We start from the raw sequence: 22138 nt of genomic DNA, 5'->3' as shown, positions 1-22138 counted from the left end.
TTGTCCACGACAGAACAAATTCCTTTTTTTGTCACTGTGAACACCCAAGTAATTTCTTGCTTTTCTCTCTCCTGGGAAAGATGACTGACCAAGATGTCAAATACTTGGAAGACTTGCAAGAGGAATTTGACTTCAGGTATAAAACAATACAAAGTTTAGGTAAGAGTTTTTGTAACAATTTTTAGATTCTCTAGGAAAAGGCTGATTATATGACTAGAAATCAGCCTCAGGATCTATTTCTGTGCATTACCCAGATATTATGTGTAAGCATAAGGATGGATTTTTAGTTTATATAAAATTGTAGTCTAGGACATAATGACTCTGTGGGGTTAAGAGGACAAACAGGATCTTATTGATCAAGTATAGTTATTTTCTATTGATAAGCTGCATAATGGATGAAAATAAGTAATTTTCTTAATTCAAAGAACCTAATTTTCAGTTTCTTCATGATTGACTTGGCCCTTCCTTGGCAGGATGTGGAAGAGCCTCTTATTTCCCAGAGTAGAGTTGGGCGAAAGTAATTTTTTAACCTCTAATTTCGTTTTCTGTTCTTTTTTGACCACAGTGGTGATAACCAACTGGTAAGCACTCTGAATGCATGTTTCACCCAGCCTATGGTGGTTGAGATCTGCACGCTGCAACAATAGTTGCATGATCTTTATCAGAAAAGAAACTGAGGTCCACTCGTGTCTGCTCAGATTTCTTTGTGTCACCTCCCTTTGAACATGTAGAGATATTTGAGCCTTGAAATGCCCAGGTTCTTAAACAAATTGCTCTTATCTATTTAAGGCTGGATATGGCCAAACAATTAAAAGAGATCGAGTTGCCATGTTTTAATGAGGTTTTGGTCACCAGGTCAATCACAATTATTGACCAAGCATATGATTGACACCTGCCCCACTTGCAAAATAAAACACACTTATGTACGTGACTTTCAGGGCTTACAATTTCACTGTGTGAATGCTATACGCCACCACAGCCAGCTTGAAGTGCCTTAAAATGCGCATGGGAGCATTTGCTGTGGCTGAGCTGACAGGTACTGGTCTCTCTCTTTTGAAACACATACTCTGATGTAACGAGGAGTCAACAATTTGGAGCCCAGCAGAGACACAGTTGGCACCAATTTCTTTTCTGAAGGTAGCATGAAAATGCAAGAGCAAAAGGTGGGGGAAGGCGAGGGCAGGGGGAAGAGCCATATGCAAAAGAGCATTAGGCAAACTTGGGGAAGCTTGAAACTAATGCATGATCCACAGAAGGATATGTTACAGAGAGGGGGAAGTACCTAGTGATCGGTACTCCTGGCTGCTGAAATCCCCATGGTGATGAACACTTTTATCTGTTTCAGATAAACCTTCCCTTCATTCTCTCAACCAGACGTAATTCACCTCAAGTTCAAAGAGCTTTAGCCTAACTGCTGACACCAATAGTGCACAAACCAATCGCTGAAACCAGATGCATAAAATAATACACATAAGAAATTTACAGATTTATATTTATGATCCATCTTTTCTACCTTCTTCCTCTTCCAAATGCGCACACATACCTCAAAAAGGGAGTCATAAAACCTTACCTTCAAGTCGTATTCATTAGCCTCTTCAAATGAAATACACTATTACATAATCTATTGATGTCTGCAGTTTATTTTTCACTAGTTCATACTGCACTCAGGTCGTGGTTTCCCCCCAATACCTCCTATAAACACGCGTGCACACCCCCACGCCCACACATGCGCTTGTACTGAATTTACCAGGTGATTTTTTTCATTCCCCTGCAGAGCAGAGCGACAAAAACAGTGCCCTCATTAAACAGGAAATGTTGGCGTTGCAGGCTATGCTCAACACGTTAGACTACAAGAGAAAGGTTAGTGACATCTTTTGTCATCCGTGCTGTGGTTCTTCTGCTTTCTCCCCTTATTCACACGTTGAATACTCAAATGCGTACGTGCGCCTTTTGGAATTCTCCTCTCAAAAGCACAGGCAAAGAGCATATGAGTTGCAAATGCACCAAAGGCTTTCTGAGGGTGATTTTGACTAGCAGGTAAGAAATTGGCAATTAAGCAACAGCCTCATCAGGGCTGTGCTTCTGCACACCTTAGAGGAAAAGGGAAAACGTCACAGGACCTCTTACATGCCATGTTGACTGGTTAACCTAGTTGACAGTCTACAGCTTTTAGAGTAAATAAACGTTATTTGAAGTCTAATAATCACAAAAACAAAACAAAACAAACAAATCCACAAATGGTACCTAGCTCTGTTCAGCAACAGAGACTTGTGAATAAGACTGCTTCTTGACCGCTTTGCTAGGACAGAAAACCACATGGTCAGGCAGTTGGAGCCCACCTGCTTTTTACAGTTTTTTACAAGCAAAAAGAAAGCCTGTGAATTGGGTATGATGCAAAACAGGAGAACGACTTTTTGATCTTGACAGTGCTTGTAAACGTCAACTGCTTGGAGGTGTTATGCTCACAATGAATGCAGCAACCTTCCCTCCCACCCCCAAAAGGGGAAGATTTACTGAGGAGTTCATTGATATTCAGGAGGAGTTTCAAGTGCAGTGGGTGACGAATCCAGACACCTCTGGGCCAAAGAGCCTAAGGTGGTAGGACTAAATATAGCTGATCCCAAAACAATTCCAAAAATGCAACCAGCGCTGTGTGACAGCTGCTGAATTCTGTGACACCTTTCCTACGCCGCAGGAAGTACTCAGCAAAATCGGCCGCGTGATTCACGAAATCGACATGCTCATGAGCAACATGCTGACCGAGGAGCTGCTAGACTGGAAGAGACGGCAGCAGATTGCCTGCATCGGGGGTCCTCTCCACGGGGGGCTCGATCAGCTCCAGAACTGGTAAGCCCGCGCTGAGCTTGTGTTTCCACTGAAAACCACAGGAAGTCTGCTGCTCGACAGCGAGCCCCACGCGCACACACTGATCATTCCTGCAGATCGGCTGCCGCGCTACCTTGCGACATCAGCACATCCACAAGCAGCTGTGCAAGTCAGTAACTAAAAACGCAGTTTCCTTTGGCGGACAAGGTTTGCTGTTAGAATAAATGACATTAGAGCCAACTGCTGAGCCTGAGCCACTGCAGTCGGTCATTTTTTGCTTTGACGGCTGTTGCAGATACGTGATGCATATTCCCCAGGGAGTTTTGCTTGAGTAAGAACTGAGCTGAATGAGTTTGTCACTGGGGACAGTGGGAGTTTTATCTCGGCAGGAGCTGGGCAGACACACTTTATGCTTTGACTCACTGGGTGCATCACTCCTCCAAACGTAAAACTGCACAGGAATTGAATGGCAGAAGTACGCCCCACGGTGGTGATAGACAAGGCTCTAAAGGAGGCTCCAAATAAAAACTGTGCTGGATTTAAAAGATAATGCAGCCAAGGAAATCAATGTCCTGACCGTTTCTCTCCTATTTAACTTCTCATCTGGAAACTGTGAAGTAAAGAACAAGGAAAAAAAAGGGGGGGGGGGAGGGGGGGCAGGGGAGAATTACCAATACTTATATATATATATATATATATATATATATATACACACATATATATATATATTTGAAGAAAAAAGTGTTTGTTTTTTTCCTTTTTTTCCACTTTTTTTCCCCCAATGAAGTATCATTTTTTCCCTCCAATGAGCACATTAAAAACTTCTAAAAACATTATTTTAATACATACATACCCTATTAAACTAGAAGTATGTTTGGATTTGATTTTCCTTGGCATAGTTTTTGCATTTCTGAGAAATGCACCTCTTTAGTCTTGGTAACTTGTTCACTTTATATAAATGTTACCTTTTAAAGAGTACGTTTTGAAAAGCAACTGAGCTGTAGGCAAGAATAAACCTGGCAGAAGTGCCCTGCGTATAAAACATCAGGACAGTGTATATATTTCTTCTAAATTATCACAGCCAGTGTTGCGCTGTTGTTGATGAGGCCTCTTGGGAGGTATTTACCTTTGAAAGTAAAGTAGGAGATTTTGTCTGATGTATTTATACGCTGCTGTAAACAAAAGATGAACAGACTTCAGTTTGTATAAGGCTAGAAAGCACTAATCTGCACCAATTCTGATTTCCCAAAGTAAGAATTATGTTCCAATAACTGGTTTATGTAGCAGACTGCAAACTGATCTGTTGCCTCGCTGTAGTTTTACACTGTTGGCAGAGAGTCTGTTTCAAGTTCGAAGGCAACTAGAGAAACTGGATGAACTATTGACCAGACTGACTTACGACGGGGATCCTATCCCAGTGCAAAGACCTCAGCTGCTGGAAAAAGTCAATTTCCTGCTCTACAACCTGTTCCGCAAGTGCGTAAGCTATTGTGAATTCCTGTTGCTTTGCTTGCACTGACACAAGTTTATGGGCAACAATGAAACCATACTGGTAAAAAGAAAAAGGACAAATGGCTGAGTCTGCAAGGATCTCGAAGACTGAGTTTCCAATGTAAAGAGTATGTACAGCTGTCATCAAAACTCGTAGGAGCTGAAGGTATCAGGCAGCTTCTTGTTTATTGCACTTAAGGTTTTGTGGTCAAATTCTGACTCTAAGAGAACACACAAAACCCACTTATTTCAGTCATGTACATACCGCTGAGAAGTTTTTGTAGTAAAGTGACAGGTAGCAATTTGTGCCTCGTCTTTTTTCTTCCCCACCAAGACATTCTATAAATCTATGATTTTTTTCCCTCCTAAATTTACCCATCTATTCATATATAAAATCATCAGATATATTTATATTCGTATATAACATCATCATTCCTTTTCTCTTTTGTATTGGCTACAAAAGGAGATAAACCACAAGCAGCTATTCTGTCAGCTGCCTCTGAAAGCAAAGCATGCTTAACTGTTGTAAAAAAAAAAAAAAAAAGAAAGAAAGAAAAAAAAAGAAAGAAAGAAAGAAAAAAAAAAGAATGATTATTTAATTTCATTGAAGCTGGTTCAATGTACTTTTAGTTTGTTTTATGGTTCTGATAGAAGCCCACATCTTCCAACTGATACTTCAGGCCTACAGAATTTGATTTTGGTTCGGTTTCTAATGTATTCCAAGTATGTGTTTCCTGTGGGAACAATTCAACTCTAAGTTACACCACTAGATCATTTGGAGAACTTAGGGTGGGAATACATGCCACCTGCTTCAGCTTCTGCAGAGAAATAAACCTAAGAGATAACAACATTATCCCTTCCCCTCCCCCCCCCCCTCGTTATTACCATTTATTTATGCATATTCCTATCAATTTATTTGTTTCATTTCTTTTCACCCTAGTTCATTTGTGGTGGAAAGGCAGCCCTGCATGCCAACACACCCCCAGAGGCCAATGGTTCTTAAAACGCTAATACAGTTCACTGTTAAATTAAGGTAAGGAAAGGAAACCTGATATAAATTCCTCCCTTTGCACACTGCATTTTATCCTAGGAGTCCATTTCGGGATCTAAAAAGCAAAGCAGAACAACATCTGTGCCAGTCAGGCTGAGACTCTTTTGACTCCAAGGAGGGTTTTCCTGAGCGGGGGTCTAAAGGCCACAGAACCTGCCACTTGTAATAATGACAACGAAGAGCAAACCAGTGGAAGGAGGACAGGCAGGCTGTGGCCAAAAGCCAGCACCTTCTGGATTCTGTATGTATTGGATTGCTGTCTTAATGACTGTGCAAACTGAGCGAGTGGTGATCCACGTCCTGTAAGCCAAATCAGGATACTCAGAGCCAACCTAGCACATAAGAGGGGGAAACTTGTGCAGTTTGGGAGGCATGTAGTTGGTGTATCAATGACAGAGGTTATTCCTCTCCCACTCGCTCCTTGCCTATGTGAAAAGAGGTAAGATCGGAGAGGATCTCACATCTCATTTCTGTCTAGCAGCAAAAAGAAGGCAGGGAAGGGGGCAGGGTGGGCAGGAGTGGAAGGAGTACGTGGAGGAAAGTACAGGGAAGTTGCAGATTACACAAATCCATTTCTATTCTTTGATGTCTCTCTACCCATTCCCTCAAACACGTACTAACTTTTCCACATACTTTCAGGGAGACTAAAACATTTGCCACTGGAAAAAACTCATCCCTTCTTTCACATATAGGAGCCTTCAAATCGTGATATAACCCTAGGTGCTTAACCTGTTTTCTGATTATAATCCTTTCAGATACAGTGGTGTGGAGCTACTAGTCTCTAGTATTTCCTGGTGATGAATTTATTTGTTAAAGTTTTTGGTTTAGAATATTCACCTCTACATTTTCTGTTTTGAAGGTTGCTAATTAAATTGCCGGAGCTGAACTACCAGATCAGAGTGAAAGCAACTATCGACAAGTAAGAAACTTTAAAGTGAGGATGTTAGACGACTTGCTTTCTACAGAAGCACAGATTTCTCAGTTGCTACTCTATCTGCTTTAAAGTCTGTTTTAAAAAGGGAAAAAAGAAAAAAGAAAAAAAAAAAAAAAAAAACAGCTAAAACATCAGGGTGGTGCTTTTTTATGTGGAAGATTTCTTTGTGTTTTTAAAAGAAAGCTGCTATTTTTAATTGCTATATTGAAATTGGAGACAGCGAGTTCATTTAACATCTGCTTCATGTCTTAAATAAAATTCATCAGTTATAAATAGTGGCATCACATGAAAACTTTCAATCAAACTATCTTGCATTTATAGTTTAGCATCTCTGCTTGTGCTAATATCTCCTCCATTGTCTATGCAGCTGCTCCAAGTAGTACACAAAGTTTGAGCTTGGAAAGCTGGTGCTGTAATTAGTACATATGGCAGCTTAGAGAGTTTTACCTCTGCCTGAAATTAAGGCTGTTAAGTGAACTCCTCCTTCCTAACGGGTTTGGTATGCCTTCATGCTCCCGTTATTTCTTACAGCAATCCCACATGAACAGAAACCTCTGCTCCTTCTGTTGGCCATAATTTCCTGAGCAAAAGGCATCTCCGAGCCTGTCTATGCTATCCTTGTGAAAACAGTGTTATCTCTGCCTCTAGTATTTCTATTTGAGTTGATTTGTCTTCTCAGCAGGATTTATTATTTGCAGTACAATGCAATAGTCCTGACTGCAGAGCAAGCTTGGTTACAGCTAGGTCAGGGCCCTCTAGCACGATAAAACATGAGGCAGAAGAATCAGGGTGTGATTTCAAAATCAGCAAAGCTGATCCAAGCCCTCACTGCTCACCATCCCCTCCCAGCCACAGGTGCTGCTTCTGGCTGTTGTGCTTCTTTTAGCCCCCAAAAAAGCCCCCTGCTCATGCTGATACATGGCATAGGCACTGGCCCAAAAGGAGGGGAAACACTCGGTGGGGAAGCAGCAGGAGAGAAGACAACTGTTTCTCTCAAAAGCTGTGTACTGTCCCATTTGCTGTGTACACACGTCCCCAGTACGCCGTGACCTATCTGTACAGGCTTCTGTTGTCCCTGAACACACTCGTGGAGGCAATTAGAGAGCGCAGCAGCTTCCAGTATCCACTTATGGCAGAAAAAAAAAAAAAAAAGAAAAAAAAGAAAAAAAAGCTAGATATAATACACTGCTTGCATCTGGACAGAAGAAATTTCAGTTCTTGTCTTCAAAAATGTGCAGTTGTATTGGAAATATGTATTAACTTTAGGAAACAAGGCAAAACCTCCTGCTTCAAGATACGTTTTCTCGGTGCAATCATGGCTTACACATTTACTGATTCACCACCTGTTTCCTCCCCACCCCTCTTCTATTTTAGGAATGTTTCAACTGTCAGGTAAGAAAATAAAATACAAGATCTCTTAAATGATCCAACATTATAATGCTATCCGAGTACGTAAGTGTAATGTCCTCCATAGTAATCGTAGATTCGTTCTGTGTGGAACGCATGTGAAAGCTATGAACATGGATGAATCGGCAAATGGAAGTCTGTCGGTAGAATTTCGACATTTGGTAAGTTTGACTGCTCTTCTCTCATCATGCACCTCTGGTACAGAAATAAGATGTTATTTTAAAACTATGCAAGGAGAACTGTAGTATTGCCACTCGTTTTCTTCTTCCTTATACAGAGAGTTTACTCCTAGAACCAATTTATCCCATTCCGTACTGCTCTAAAATAAAATCACACATTTTCACAGAAAATAAAAAGCAAACCCTATTTAACGCCAGAAAAGGAAAAGACTAATCTTGCTGAATTACAGAGCTCCTCAGAAACTGATTAAAAATAAAAATAAAAAAGTGATAGAATGGAATGCTTTAGATTTGATTGAAATTAATGCCTGAGACAACTGTCTTTTAAGAGACTATAGAACTGCTTCTGTAACTTCTCTAGTACCCCAGTGAGTCATGCTCTTAAACTAGGCTCTTTCACCTGTGGTATTTTTGTGGCTTCACCACGTGTGCAGTGCTTCATTGTAGTTTTGCAAAACGAGCTGGAGACTGATGGTCTTTACTTCTTTTTTTTTTTTTTTTTTATACACTCTGCAAGCACCCTAATTAACACTTTGTTACATTTACTCTATTATAATAAAGTTAGTTGCTTCAAAATTCTTTTAAAATATCTATGAGAAGCCCATTCAGTGAAGGCATTGCGTCAGAGCCTTCATTAGAGTATACTTGTACGGTCTAAATAAATCCTTATTATGCTAAGAGCATCGTGGTTACAAATAGCATTTTTTATGTACTCTCCTGTAGTTCCTCTGCCCCATGAATTCTGTTTTGCTTTATACAGCAACCAAAAGAAATGAAATCAAGCGCTGGAAGCAAAGGAAATGAGGTTTGTGGATTTATTTTAGATGGTATTTTTGATTACTCTCAGAAGTATTTCAGACTGGATTTTATTTAAATCAAACAGCAACCATATGTAAGTAAATTGGATTTTGAAATATATACTCTCCTTATAAGTCCAGAACCCAATAATCGTATGATTGTGTAAGCATAAGGAAAACTTTTCAGAAGTACTCAGAAATTTTAATTACATGCCTCTAATTTATGTATTAAAAAGGTACGGTGGAAGGTAGGAAGTACAAAGCTAAACATATCTGGGGAGGCCTCGTTGCTGCCTTTCAGTGCTTGGGGGGGGGCTTACAAAAAGGATGGAGAGTGGCTTTGTACGTGGGCAGAGAACAGGACTGAGCCTATGTCGTATGTCGCCATCGCGTGGCGACACACGAGGCTTCAGGAACAGCCTGATGGAGGGGCCAGGCACTGCTGGCGACTGCTTCCCACTACAGGAGCCTAAAATCAGTGCTCCTGCCTGCGGGAGTGCCCAGCCCTCCCCAGCTTCCAGCCCCACACCCCACACAGATGTTTTATACAAGCACAAGCTGTCCAAGTGCAAAGTAAAGGCGTGATCAACACGGAGAGCTAACTGAAAACCTAAGGCAGAAGATACCTGAGCGTGCTCCACACCATTTCTGAACGGAATATCTTACAACAAGATTAGCAAGACTGAAACCCAAAGCTCGCCTCCCAGCCACTGTGCCCCTTAGAGTCATTTGCATCCAGACAAGCAAACGCAGAGATGTAGGCGTAAAAATGTTAGTGTTCGACTTCTGGTGGCGTTTCACTCCCACTTTCACGTTTTGTGCCATTATAACCATATAAAATATAGGGCTGTGGTGAATTAGGACATCTGAGCCATGGCAAAGTTCACTGCTACCTGCTTTCCACAAATAGAGCTTCTGCTTGGCCAAAGCACAGCCTGAAATCGTTAACTTAAACAAGTTTTTCACTTAACAGCAGCCGTAATAATTAAGAAACTCGGTTCATTACAGAATGGTTAGTAAGCCACGAGTATAGTTGATAAGTATGACTTATACTGAGAAAGAAAAAAAAAAAAAAAAAAGAAAAGTGGAAGCTCTCTATATTTATGGTTTTTCTTTTCATCTAGGAACACCTTTTTACCTAGAGGCTTTTGTTATTGTTGTTGTTGGTTTTTTTCTCCCCAGAATTTAAGATTTTTCAAAGTCATAACAGGGCAGGAAAGGAATGGGGAGTTTAACCAACCTTTTTCAACTTTTTCAGCAGGACTGTTTCTACCTGTATTAAAATATTTGAGTTCATTTGATGGATGAGTATTTCATTTAAAAGCAGGCAGCTCTGAACTGGATTTTTCCTTCTCAAGGCAGATTTATTATTCAGGTGCCAGAGCATCTCATGGTCTCAACCTCTCATTTATACAGAATCTTCTACTACAGCATCCTGTACATGCCCTGAAGGAGGGGATTCATGGGAAAGATAAAGCCATGAAGTCCTTTCCCAAGGAACAATTTTATTTTATGTGGGCTCAAAGTGGAGTATTGCAGTAAACAGAGTGGAAGTGTTTAGATCCAGAAACACGCAGATTTTGTTTCCTTTTTTTAAGAATTCTGACAAAATCATATCTGAAGGAGTTGGGGGGGGGGGGGGGGGGAGAACACCACAGGAAAAAGTGCAAAAGGATTTTTATACTTTGCCTTGTAGGGATGGAAACTTATTTTGAAAGATCTGTTTCCCAGGGGGCAGAGATCTGGATGTTTACAGAGCTATCCTCATTTGTAATCAAAACAAAATGCTTGTATGACAAACTAACTGACTATGATGAACAGATTTTCTTTTTTTTTCTTTTTCCCCAAGAAATGTAGTGGGGTTTCTGTTTGTTTCTTTTTGTATACCAGATTTACTTTAGGTTAATGATTTAGGCCTCCATTTGTTCAGCTAGTACCATCTGAGTGTACTTAAACAAAAAAACTGTGTTCTAGGATGGGGGCCTACTTGCACATAAAGACATGGCTCCTATAACTGCTTTTTCTTGTGTGGCTTGTTTCTTGACATTTAACATCTGTGTTTGAACTGGATCTGTCAATCAGTATAGAGACTTTAGGAAAAGTGGGAGACGATCTCTATCAGATAAAAAAAAATAGATTTGTGTGTGTGATACTGTGCTTAAAAGCAACATTTTTAAACAACTTAAAAGCAGAAGTTAAAAATTTTAAGATATTGCTTTAACAATGTCTAGGGTTGTTGGATATTTTTTTAAGGGGGTGTTTCTTTTTGTTTTGTTTTTTTTAAGATTTGTCTAAAAAAAAAAAAAACAGTTCTGGACTAGTTTGATATCGCAGTTTAACAAAGGATTTCCTTCTTTTCCCTTCTCTACTTATAAATTTGATACGTTTTCTTGCAGTGTTATGCAATCTCAGCAGTTTGCCAAGACAGTGTTAAATACCAAGCATGCATTTGCAGTTTTATAATTTACTTGTTCTCTCAGGGCCCTCATATGGTGACGGAGGAGCTGCACTCCATCAGCTTTGAAACACAGGTCTGCCTGTACGGACTGACTATAAATTTGGAAGTGAGTATTCTTGACAGATTTTCTGTGGCAAGAACAAAAATCACTTTCCATTTGCTACATATGAACAACTGTGTTGGGCATCCTCGGTGCTGTCTTCAGCAATAACCATAAGCAGAGCACTTCTGGACAGAGGCCTATACAGATCTGCAGCAATGTTTTAGCCATTCTGGTCAGAAGCTGAAATACTGGCCCTCTTGGCAATTTTGATATGCTATGAAAGACAATCCATATTGCTATGCAAAAACTGTAAGATCCATTTAAGCCAGTGACAAAATCCACACCATATTCACTAGAAGGCACATCCCTCCATTAAATGTCATGAATTAACACGTTAGAGGGAGTCTATGATACCGACTCCAAGCTGTAGGCTGAGGACATCCCTGCATGCCTAAAATGGACCTTCGAAACCAATTCTGGTGATAACCACTGCCAGAAATCCCTTCTCTGGCTGCACGAAGCCACGCAGTCATTCCTCTGTATAGCTGTCATGCAGCTGCGAGCTGAGCTTGCTGCCCAGGTCCAGCTAACCTGAGTGCTGACCACCTTCTGAAAGCCTACGTCTCACCTCAAACAGGCTAGGCAGACGTTTCCAACAGCTGGTCCTGCTCCACTACACAGGAAGAGCCAGGCTAAGGAACAGTGTTTGGGTTGGCAGGAGAATGAGAGGGGCCTGAAAGAAAACAAAACCTAGCAGAGCATTATCATTCTCCTCAGCAGCATTTACCGACTGTGTTCGTTTTTCCCTCCAGACAAGCTCTTTGCCTGTGGTGATGATTTCCAACGTCAGCCAACTGCCCAATGCATGGGCTTCTATTATTTGGTACAATCTGTCAACCAATGATCCTCAGGTAAGCCTTCAGTGTGCAAATACTGACTCCCTGCATTTCCGTGCTTCTGTTATTTGGTTGCCAAACGCTTTCATTACAAAAAAGGCTGTTTCCCCCACTTAAACGGGCCTGATTTTCTTCACGTTCACTGTCGTCAACATCAAACTCCAACATTATTTGCTTTGTCTTTTGTTCCCTGCCCAGATATAAAACCACATGCCTCTTAGCCTTCATTTTCGTAGGCTAAAGTAGTAATTCATAAACTGAGGAAAGGTGCTCACCCTTCTCCACAACTTTTCCACTTGGAATTGGCCATTCTTGAATGCTGATGATTAAAACTGCACATAGCACAAAATAATTCTGCTGTATAACTCAAAACCATTGAGGTAGATATATGGTTGGATCTATAATGCAATTAAATGCTGCTTTCCCTCATGCATTTTATAGGAGCTAGTGCTTTATATGGAGAAGATCCTAAGAGTCAGATTGCCCCTTTCTGGTAGCCTTAATGCTGAGGAAAAGCAGAATCATTATTTCTCTGCCTCCTGCCAGCTCAGCACATATTTGAGTTTCAGTTGCTGTTTCTGCATTTGCAGATTGTATAACATAATATCTGCATTTATCGGATAGGCTTTACACACATTTTCACTGCCTTGACATACATCACTATCAGAAGCAGAGCCGGGTATCTTATCATCCAAGACAGGCACACTGACAGCCACTCTCTCCGAGTCTCCCCTGACATCTCTGCCAGGCGACTGAGCAGAACTTACTGGGGGGCTGCAGGTGGGATGCCCAGGGCATATTTGTCCCAATTTGTTCTGTTCCCCCTATCCTCTGGACTCAGCTTAAGTACTTACTGCTTTTACTGCTTTCTTTTAAAGCCTGTAGTGTCTTTCATAGTTGCTAACTGTCTAATGAAGCATGAATTCTCTTACAGAATTTATCTTTCTTTAACAATCCCCCTGCTGCCACTTTAAGTCAGCTCTTAGAAGTACTGAGCTGGCAGTTTTCATCTTACGTCGGCCGTGGACTCAATTCTGAGCAGCTCAACATGCTGGCCGAGAAACTTATGGGTAAGTTTGCAGAAACATACATTTTATTTGTTTGGGCACTCTTATATTTGATAGTCAGGACTTTAGGCATGACCTCCACTTCCACTGCTGACTTCAGAAATGCCACTGTAACACTGTTTTTTCTTTAAAGAAAAGCACACATCAGCATATTCTTACCACAAAGCGATTCAACTTCTGAACTTGTAGGCTGCTGAGCTGAAGAAAGAGGGCATCAGAGCCACACTCAACATTATTTTGTTTCCTTCACAAGTAATTGTTATCTCTAGCATCAGAGATCAACAATCTTTTTGCTTGCTGATGGGATTTTGGCTTAGTTCGCCTTCTGTTGTAGTTCTCATGGTTGTTTTTAAAAGTACCTGTCCTTTGGGGCTTGTTTAGTTCTGGGATCCATGCTTCACGGATAAAAGCACAGAAAAAAAGGCCCTGCATGACTGAAAGTTGAGCAAGATGAGCAAATGACCACTTCGATCTGACTGTCCTCCAGAAGGGAGAGGCCTTAGGGAAGGCTGGCAGAATGAAGAAAGCATCATCTCTTTCTGGAGAATAAATAATTATAACATGTATTGTAACCTGCAAGAAACTCCAAGTGAGGGTGTAACAATACCTCTGCTGTCAGGCAAGAGCTAAAGCATCTGTGTCAAAGACTGGGGACAACCTTTACTTTTTACTGCCTTCAAAGCTCGGAAGCAACAGCTGGCTTTCTTTGGTAACATGCACTTTTTCTAATGCTTTCTTGGAGATTTCTTGGTTAGTGAAGTTGAAAGATGCCATTGTAAATCAGTAAGAATCAAAAAAAAAATAAAAAATCATATTAAAACATGCAAGATCAAGATAGGGTGAAGACCAAGAGAAGTAAAACTGAAAACTGAAACTGAGTGCACTGCAGGAACAGAGGCCCAGATGGCTTTAGGCAAAGACTCCCCCCAGGCTACCACAAGCAGGCGCTTCAAAAGGATCCACAAAGCTGAGCTAGCAGCTGAACGCTCTCTCCATGCGCACAGTCCCTCACCAAGCCTCTCTCAATCCCTCTCCAGGGCTGGATGAGCTGTACTATTTTTCAACTATACAGATGTCAAAAAATATCTGCTTAAGAACTCCAGAAATACAGACTCAATTTTATTTTATTTATTTTGCTTCTAGGGCAACAAGTGAGTTACAATGATTACCAGCTGTCCTGGGCGAAGTTCTGCAAGGTAGGGTTCTGAAAGTAAAGCACGGACTCTGCTTGAACACCTGCACACCTACCTGTGCCACTGATCCCAGCAATGAGGTTCCCACTTACCATTTGCAGGACTTCTAGCCCAGCACAATCCTATTAATTCTAGAAGTTTAACAATTAAAACAGTATTTCCTGAAATTTAAAGTTGGCACTTGATTTATCTTTATTTAGATCTATTTAGACACATTGCTGCAAGTACCAGAAACTGTCACTATAGTCAAGAATGCCCCATATATTTCTGTAAGTGATCAATAGAGTGGGCTATTATAGCGTAGAGTAAATTTTCATAAAGCATACAGTATGTTTTGTTCTATATGCTCAGTTGTGACCTAAATAATGTTAAGTCTGTATAATATATTCAAAATATTCAGTAACTTTGATCAGGAACAAACGAATTGAAAAAGAAAGGCAAATCCATTTTGTTCATATTAACCACATTATTTAAACACATCTAGAACTTTGCAAGTACGTTCAACTTTCTCCTCATCATTTCTCTCAAAATGTAATCTCATAATGGAAAAGAAACTGAACATGCTTTTTCTTTAAAAATGAACAAAGAGGCACTTCCAATGCTTATCTTTAAAAATAAATAAATAAATAAATAAAATTGTTTTTACATTAGGTCAAAAGAGGGAGTCTCAAAGCAGCAACTCAAATTTGCCACAAAGCGAAACTAGATTATCCTTAAGAATCTGAGGTAGCTGTATCATGTTGATGAGCTGTAACAACACGCTCACAATGCTCTTCTTTTCACATCTGTTTTCCATTAGGAACATTTACCTGGGAAGTCTTTTACCTTTTGGGTTTGGCTTGAAGCTATACTGGACTTAATTAAAAAACACATTCTTCCTCTTTGGATCGATGGGTGAGCAACACAGAAACAGCTTGGTATACATTGATCTCTCCCTGCTTCATCTTTTTTCTTTACTAACCTCACTTCTACCTAGAGAATTTGCAAAGAGTTGAATACTGCTGTCTCCCTCTTCCCATTTATAACTTTTCAAAATTTCTGCCAAAAGGGAACACCGTCGAATCTTTCCAGAAATGCAGCTTTTGATCTATTTATCAGTTCTGTCAGTGTACAGTCAAGTGCTGTGATGAATTTCATCACATTTCATAGTACTGAGAGCTCAATGCCACACTCCACAAGTAATTCACGTGAAGCTTTTGTGATATTTTCAAGACCTTACAGCTTTTGTAACCAGGCTTTGAACACCTGCCTCAACTCCTGTATGAAGTTTGGCCAAATGCAGCACACAGAACGAAGTCTATCATTTTTGCAAAAGTAAAACCATGATTTCCTGTCACACTATAGGTACGTAATGGGCTTTGTAAGCAAAGAGAAGGAACGAATTTTGCTCAAAGACAAGACACCAGGAACATTTTTATTAAGGTTTAGTGAAAGCAATCTGGGCGGAATCACCTTTACTTGGGTGGATCAGTTAGAAAATGGTAAGTACAATTTATAAATAAATAAATAATAATAATAATAATGTAGAGTTCAAAATCTGCAGCTCACCTGTAAAACAATAGCCATGGTTTCTTTGGTTTAAAAGTAAGGTTCATGTGTATCATGTCTTTGTTCGGTTTGGGGCAAGACAGTAGTATCATATTTACTACAACACAAACTAAAACTCTGAAACTCTTCCTCTCAGTTCTTTAAATTAACACAGGTAAGCTCTTTAGGAGATGTGCCTGCTTTCTGCAGGCTTTAAGTTCGTTCCCACACGTGCAGAAAGTGTAACTTGAAAGACGCTAACATAAAGGTAAAACCCAGGCTAGAGTAAATCGCAAAAGAAAGGCAAGAAGTGCTCCAACAGAGACGTTGATCTAGCCACTTACCAGCTGCTACACACCTTTGTGTTTTACAGGAGAGGTAACCTTCCACTCGGTGGAGCCCTACAACAAAGGCCGCTTAGCTGCACTGCCCTTTGCCGACATACTGCGAGATTACAAAGTTATTATGGCAGACAACGTTCCCGAAAACCCTCTCAAGTATCTGTACCCAGACATTCCCAAAGATAAGGCCTTTGGCAAACACTACAGCTGTCAGCCGAATGAAGGTTGGGCTCTGTTTCTGTACTTACCCCTTCCGAAAAGCAGCTTCAGGGTCAAGAGGCAATTCAAGGAATTTGGGGAGAGGAAGAAGGGAACAGACTTCCTTCAATAAGCGTCCTCAAGAGAACCGTTTTAATCCATGTCTGTCATTTAGACAGCTTCACCTTGCAAATATAGCTGTAGTCTTAGAGGCTAAACCAGAAACATTTAAAAGAAGCGAAGAAATAGATCTCGAGTTAGGATTTTTTTTTCCTGACCAACACATTGCAAAATTCAGTACGTGCATATTCAAAGGAGATGAAATTGAAAAGCTCATCAGCTTCATAATTATGTGACACTGTAGCATGCTTTCTCCTCAATTTCAAGGCATTCTGTGTTTTCCAAACAGCTTGGGAGACCTGCTTTAATTCCACAACGAGACAGCAGTAATAACCCCTGGCAACTACAGTAGAAAACACAAAAAAAGCTAGATAAGATTAGCTCCAAATATGTGCTTGCTCTTGTTTGGGTTATGAGTCAGGCCATTTTTAGATCAAGCTTGCTCTCTCTCAAAAAAGCCCTGTTTTTTCTAGATTATATACATTCCCCTGAACTTTCATTATAAAGCAACACAAGCCCATTTGAATTCAAATCCTTACGCTTTTCAAAAGATACTTGGAACCAGCAAATGCCTTTCCTCTTCATCTTACTGCAGTGGACTTTGCCTAATGCTCCAGTCCTCTGAAAAATTATGTATGCGTTTAATTTCAAGCCAAAGACACCTCCGAAGCTGTGTCTAGAGACAGGGCTCCACGCAAGCATTTGCAGCACCGAGATCCTGAGGCTCGGAAGTACAAAGCTTTTGGAGTCACAGCACAGGCCCCGTGGCAGCCCTGAGCAGCTCCCATTCATCAGCTGCTGTATTACACTTGGGGAGGGTGGTGTAGATTATTTCCCATCATGGGAACACAGCCAGTTATGTGACTAAGACCTGAACCCAAACACTAATCTCAGGAATTTCCCTGATTTTATGGCTGCTTATTTAATCATAAACATGGTCATTTCTCTTTTAATATATTATGGTCTGCAACACAACCAATTTTAAAGAAATAATAGCATTAGTAGGCAACATCTAATCTCTCTAATATTGATTTTTAGTCTCAAAGCCCTCAGATGGTGGAGTGAAAGGTTACGTCCCTTCTGTATTTATCCCAGTCTCCAAAATGTGAGTAACCTTGTAAGATGTATTACTCTTTTGTGTGATTTTCACTACGCCTACATCCTGTTTCAAGCTTCTCCCTGGCTCCCTCCCGCCAGTCAAATAGTTCAGGACAGCAAGGCATTGTAAGTTTTTGTTTGGCCAAGGACTGCTAAAGACAAGGGAAGCAAAGAGCTTCACTTCCAGAGTGCTTTTCCTGTGCATGGAGCCAAACATTTGTAAAAACTGAATGCAGACTTTATGGTATGCTGCTCTAGATCATCTTCCACTCTCCCCTTTTTCTCCCCAGCCACTGATATTACAGTCAGGATTAACCTCTCCCTTCCTTTGGTCCTATTCCCTACATTTTTAAACATACACCAGGTCCTTGGCGTATGCTCCCAGGGCCACCAGCAAGCCTAATAAGCACAGGCTTAACTGCCTCAATTAAGCATTCAACATCAGTGATCCACCATGCTCCACAGCAATCTTCCATCAAATCGGTGGGATTTACATTACTTTTAATATCATTTTCTATTTTTTTTAAGCTTAAATGATTCTACAGATCCACATTCTCCATCAGATCTTCTTCCTATGTCTCCGAGCGTTTATGCGGTGCTGAGAGAACACCTGAGTCCCACAGTGATCGAGACTGCTGTACGTTGCAAACATTTCCACTCCTAAATTACTGCTAAGCAAACAGGGTGTATACAACGCAGGTGCTGGTTGTAAAGTGCCTGCTGTACCATTAGGAAAACGCTCGAGCTCTTTTAGCAGTTGCTGCGTTGCGTTCTGAAACGGTGCTGCAGACATTTCCTACTCGAGCAGGGATGGGGTGCTGCAGATACTTGGAAGCACTGCTTCAGATGAAATTATCAAACTCACAGGCCAGCGAACCACGAGTGCCAAAATTCAGAGGTCTCAGGGTTCTCGCACAAATGAAGCCAAATGCAGATTGATTACAGTAATTTTGTAGACAACACAAAGGACATGACTTCCTCAGGAAAGCCGCACAGGGAGCAGACACATTTCTGACCCTGCAGACTCACACAACTCCTCAGCGCTTTTGATATCTGGTACCAGGATGAGAAAATTAAAAAGTCAACTCACATTTTTAGCAGATAAAACTCATATTCATTAAGACTACAGAGGCAGATTGGTAAAATACTGGATCGATCACAGCATGGTCTGTTAAAAATATTCTCCACTTTTTCCTAATAAGTAGAAATGTTGTTCAGAGCTCTGTGCTTCCAAAGATCAGTTCAGCTTTCAAAGTCAAAATCATGTGGCTTAGAGTAGTGCTGATTTTTCCCCGCTGGGGATTTGTCCAGCAGAATTCTATCAGGAAACGCAGCAGTGGTTTGGCTTTAACCACTTTAAAAGAAAACATCCTTTCAAAAAAAAAAAAAAAAAGAAAAAAAAAAAAAAAAGCTTTTAGTTTCCTATATGTTTGATGATTTATGATCTTAAAATGATTGTGTCCTTAAAAGCCTGTCTACTCCCCTCTGAATGACTCCCTGTAAACTCTCCTCCTCATCTATGAACTGAACAAAAATAAAACAGATCCTTGGCTGTCTGGAAGCCTGGTGAAACTTCACATACCAAGAGAGGAATTCTTTAAAATAGACCAAGCCGAAAATCTGATCAAGAGCAAAATATTCTCCTTTGCTTCTTCACCATTTTTCTGGTAGTGCTCATGACAAACTGATTCTTCAGCTAAAACTGAAGTAGTAGTCTGAATGAAAATTCTGGGTTAAAAGCTCCCATACTCACTCATCTGCCATTTATTTTCATGTATATTTAAAACAGTTTTGACCTTCCGAATTGCGTTTGTGAACTACGTGTGTATTTGCATTTCCCCGTTTCTGGGGTGAAAAGAAAAGTTGGCTTCACTTTTGTTTAACATCACGTTCAAAACATTTGTGGTTTCTTTTTAGCACGCACAACAATTCTCAAACCAGCTCTGTCCAGAGCTTCCAAACCAGCTGTGATCGTCACCATATTCTGGGGCCACAACCACACAAAAGATTACACAATGAGTCGGGAGAGTCAAGTAAAATCACGTTGCAGTTTTTAAGGGTACTAGAGAAGTAGTTCAGTGAACTGCTAGATGGTAGGTGGATTTCTGGAGGCTCTTGCTAGACACGTGCTCAAGCTCTGCTAGAAATTAGGGCAGAAGATAGTTTTGGAAGATTTTAACATTCTTGATCTCCCTTTTCCACTCTATTTACCCTCCTAAATGAGAACAGGCATGATATGGAGTTTTTTTCTTTATTCCTACAAATTCACAAAACATAATCTACCCACGTGAAGAGCTGGCACTATACTGAATCCAGGAAGCAAGGTTATCAAAGGAGCCGGAGCAGGTTTGCTTTGCAGTTGTTTTTGAATGAACAGCAGTAACTGCCTTAAGACTGATCTTTTCCTTTTTCTTTTTTTTTTTTCTTCCAGCTGAGTTCTCCTTACTCAACTGACTGAACTCCATATACTGGAATCTTGTGGACACTGGATGGGTTAAAAGTCTGGAAAATATTTTCTTCATCATCTTTGTAAACCAGCATTTCCTGGAAACCATTATAATGCTGTCCTCACTGATAAAAGGCCAAATCCTTTCTGGATTGTGGGTCATTTGACGCCGGTTGGGTGCAGCAGGCATAAATACTTGCAGAATTACTGGCCTTAGAATTGCTGTAAATATGACAGTGTAAGAACAGAACTTTTCGCTTCTGATAACAGCATATAAGGACAAATAAAGACTTTAAGGCGTTTGGAGAAATCAGTTTTTATTACATGAAATAGTAACCATCTTTCTGTATGCCCTTGGTTTAGCTTCTATTTTTAATTTAAGATTCTCATCCCTCTGAGTTCAATTGTCCCATAGGTATCCAGGGGTTATTTTTTCCCAATGATGAACTACCTCGAGCATAGGTTTTTATCTGCCACTGCAGCAGAATTTGTGGGAGAGAGGAAGGCAAGACTAGGAAGAGGAGAGAGTTCTATGAGGAGATCAGACATAAAACTTATGGTGACAAACGGCTCTGCCTTCATTTTTGCAGCTGGAAGACAGGGTTAGTAAAATCTGTCACTGTTTTCGGGGGGAAGTAAATCTGTGTGCAGTACTTACTCTTGTACCTGGGCGCTATCCGAAAGCCTACAAACTAGAAGAGCTGATCTGACACACGGTTTGGACACTATCTGGTAAATGCAGACTGGGAGGCAGTTTTAAGAAGTAATTACTGAAGAGCTGCAACATCTTCTGACCTCTGGGCACGTTGTGACACATGACAATGTTACATGCCTGTTGGAAACTTACCTAGTAAGCAGAATAACTGGTTTTATACTGCCTTTTTATTTTATTTTATTTGCTTCAGGCATAGATTAATGCTTGCTTGTTTGAGTTGTTTTTTTTTTTTGGTTTGTGTTTTTTTTTTCCCCCTCCAATACTATCCCTAAAAACTGTTAATGGAATAATAAACTGGTAATTCCAAAGGCCACCGTCTTTCATGTGTGTAGCCTCATTAAGATCTAATTCTTCTGTGCAGAGTAAATGGTTAACGCAGTTCTTAAAACGCACAAACAATTATGTATTTGCACTTTATACTCTTCTTGAGTATGTACTCAAGAGTATTTATACTCTTCTTGGCGCAAACCAGATAACCAGGGTGAAAACATGGAGTCAGTTAGACCCAGATTTCGCTTTCATTTCTCTACTTCACTCATCCCCTTCACCCCCAGTATTGATGTTAATTAGGAACATCGCTGTTAGAACAGAAACAGATTATTCCATGCATCACCCAAATACTGCGTTGGACTGACTTTAAAGGAACAAATGCCTCTCTGTAGCTGACTAATCTGAGCTGATTCAAAGCTAGCTGCAGATAGGAAGTCCTATTTTCTCTCAGAAAGCATCGTGTATAAATGATTTTCCAAAACAATTGTGTATATACATCTAATAAGATCTGTAATTTATATGACCAGTATGAATAAAAAGAGATTTTGGCTTAAAGTTGGATCCCTGGAATTCTTCAAGATACAAGAGGGAGTCTTTTTGTGCTAACAGACTTAAGAAACAGCAACTTGGCCTTGCATTTTCTAGCACGCCTGTTTGTTCCAACCCATTTTCACCACCATAACAGAAACAAAACGGCAAATGGCTCCCGTCCACCCCAAGCTCATGAGGAACATGATGAAGGAAACAAGCCCGGGAATGTTTCTCTCTCCTTTGCCCCCGCTCCCCATGAGATCCAACTTAAATAGTTGGATGTTCTTGGCGTGAACATCGAGTTTTTTGTGTTGCTGGACGGGACTGTGAAAAACAGGGCTTGGCACTAGTTTTTATTGTCCTTTTAAAAACGCGATTAACAGTTAAGGGGACGGCGCAGGAGCGAGTCACTTTATTATAAGCAGCAGCTGCAGAACGAGCTGCGGCAGCAGCGCCACTTTTGCCCCTCAGCCGCTGTGAGGCGAGGTAAAAAAGAGGAATTGGAGGAGGGGGCTCCCCCTGAGGCGCGGCCGCGCCCCAAGATGGCCGC

General features: G+C 40.6%; 1 protein-coding gene across 2 annotated transcripts in view; it reads left to right on the top strand.

Annotated features, from left to right (window-relative positions):
* Positions 1–21098, top strand: part of STAT4 (signal transducer and activator of transcription 4) — a 40887-nt gene extending 19789 nt beyond the window's left edge. For both annotated transcript variants that reach the window (XM_072040507.1, XM_072040506.1), the window contains exons 6-24: positions 81–159; positions 1775–1860; positions 2696–2847; positions 4144–4302; positions 5258–5350; positions 6228–6287; positions 7677–7694; positions 7777–7870; positions 8649–8693; positions 11166–11249; positions 11999–12097; positions 13017–13152; positions 14293–14345; positions 15142–15236; positions 15687–15823; positions 16243–16434; positions 17567–17633; positions 18155–18263; positions 20058–21098. In XM_072040507.1, the coding sequence (XP_071896608.1) occupies positions 81–159; positions 1775–1860; positions 2696–2847; positions 4144–4302; positions 5258–5350; positions 6228–6287; positions 7677–7694; positions 7777–7870; positions 8649–8693; positions 11166–11249; positions 11999–12097; positions 13017–13152; positions 14293–14345; positions 15142–15236; positions 15687–15823; positions 16243–16434; positions 17567–17633; positions 18155–18263; positions 20058–20084 (1785 nt within the window). In that variant the 3' untranslated portion in view covers positions 20085–21098. The remainder of the gene's footprint in view (positions 1–80; positions 160–1774; positions 1861–2695; positions 2848–4143; positions 4303–5257; positions 5351–6227; positions 6288–7676; positions 7695–7776; positions 7871–8648; positions 8694–11165; positions 11250–11998; positions 12098–13016; positions 13153–14292; positions 14346–15141; positions 15237–15686; positions 15824–16242; positions 16435–17566; positions 17634–18154; positions 18264–20057) is intronic.
* The last annotated feature ends 1040 nt before the right edge of the window (positions 21099–22138 follow it).

This window comes from Anas platyrhynchos, chromosome 7 (assembly GCF_047663525.1).
Source record: "Anas platyrhynchos isolate ZD024472 breed Pekin duck chromosome 7, IASCAAS_PekinDuck_T2T, whole genome shotgun sequence".
NCBI classification, from domain to species: Eukaryota; Metazoa; Chordata; class Aves; order Anseriformes; family Anatidae; genus Anas; species Anas platyrhynchos.
The sequence above is the reverse complement of the archived record's forward strand: the minus strand, read 5'-3'. Positions and strand labels throughout refer to the sequence as shown.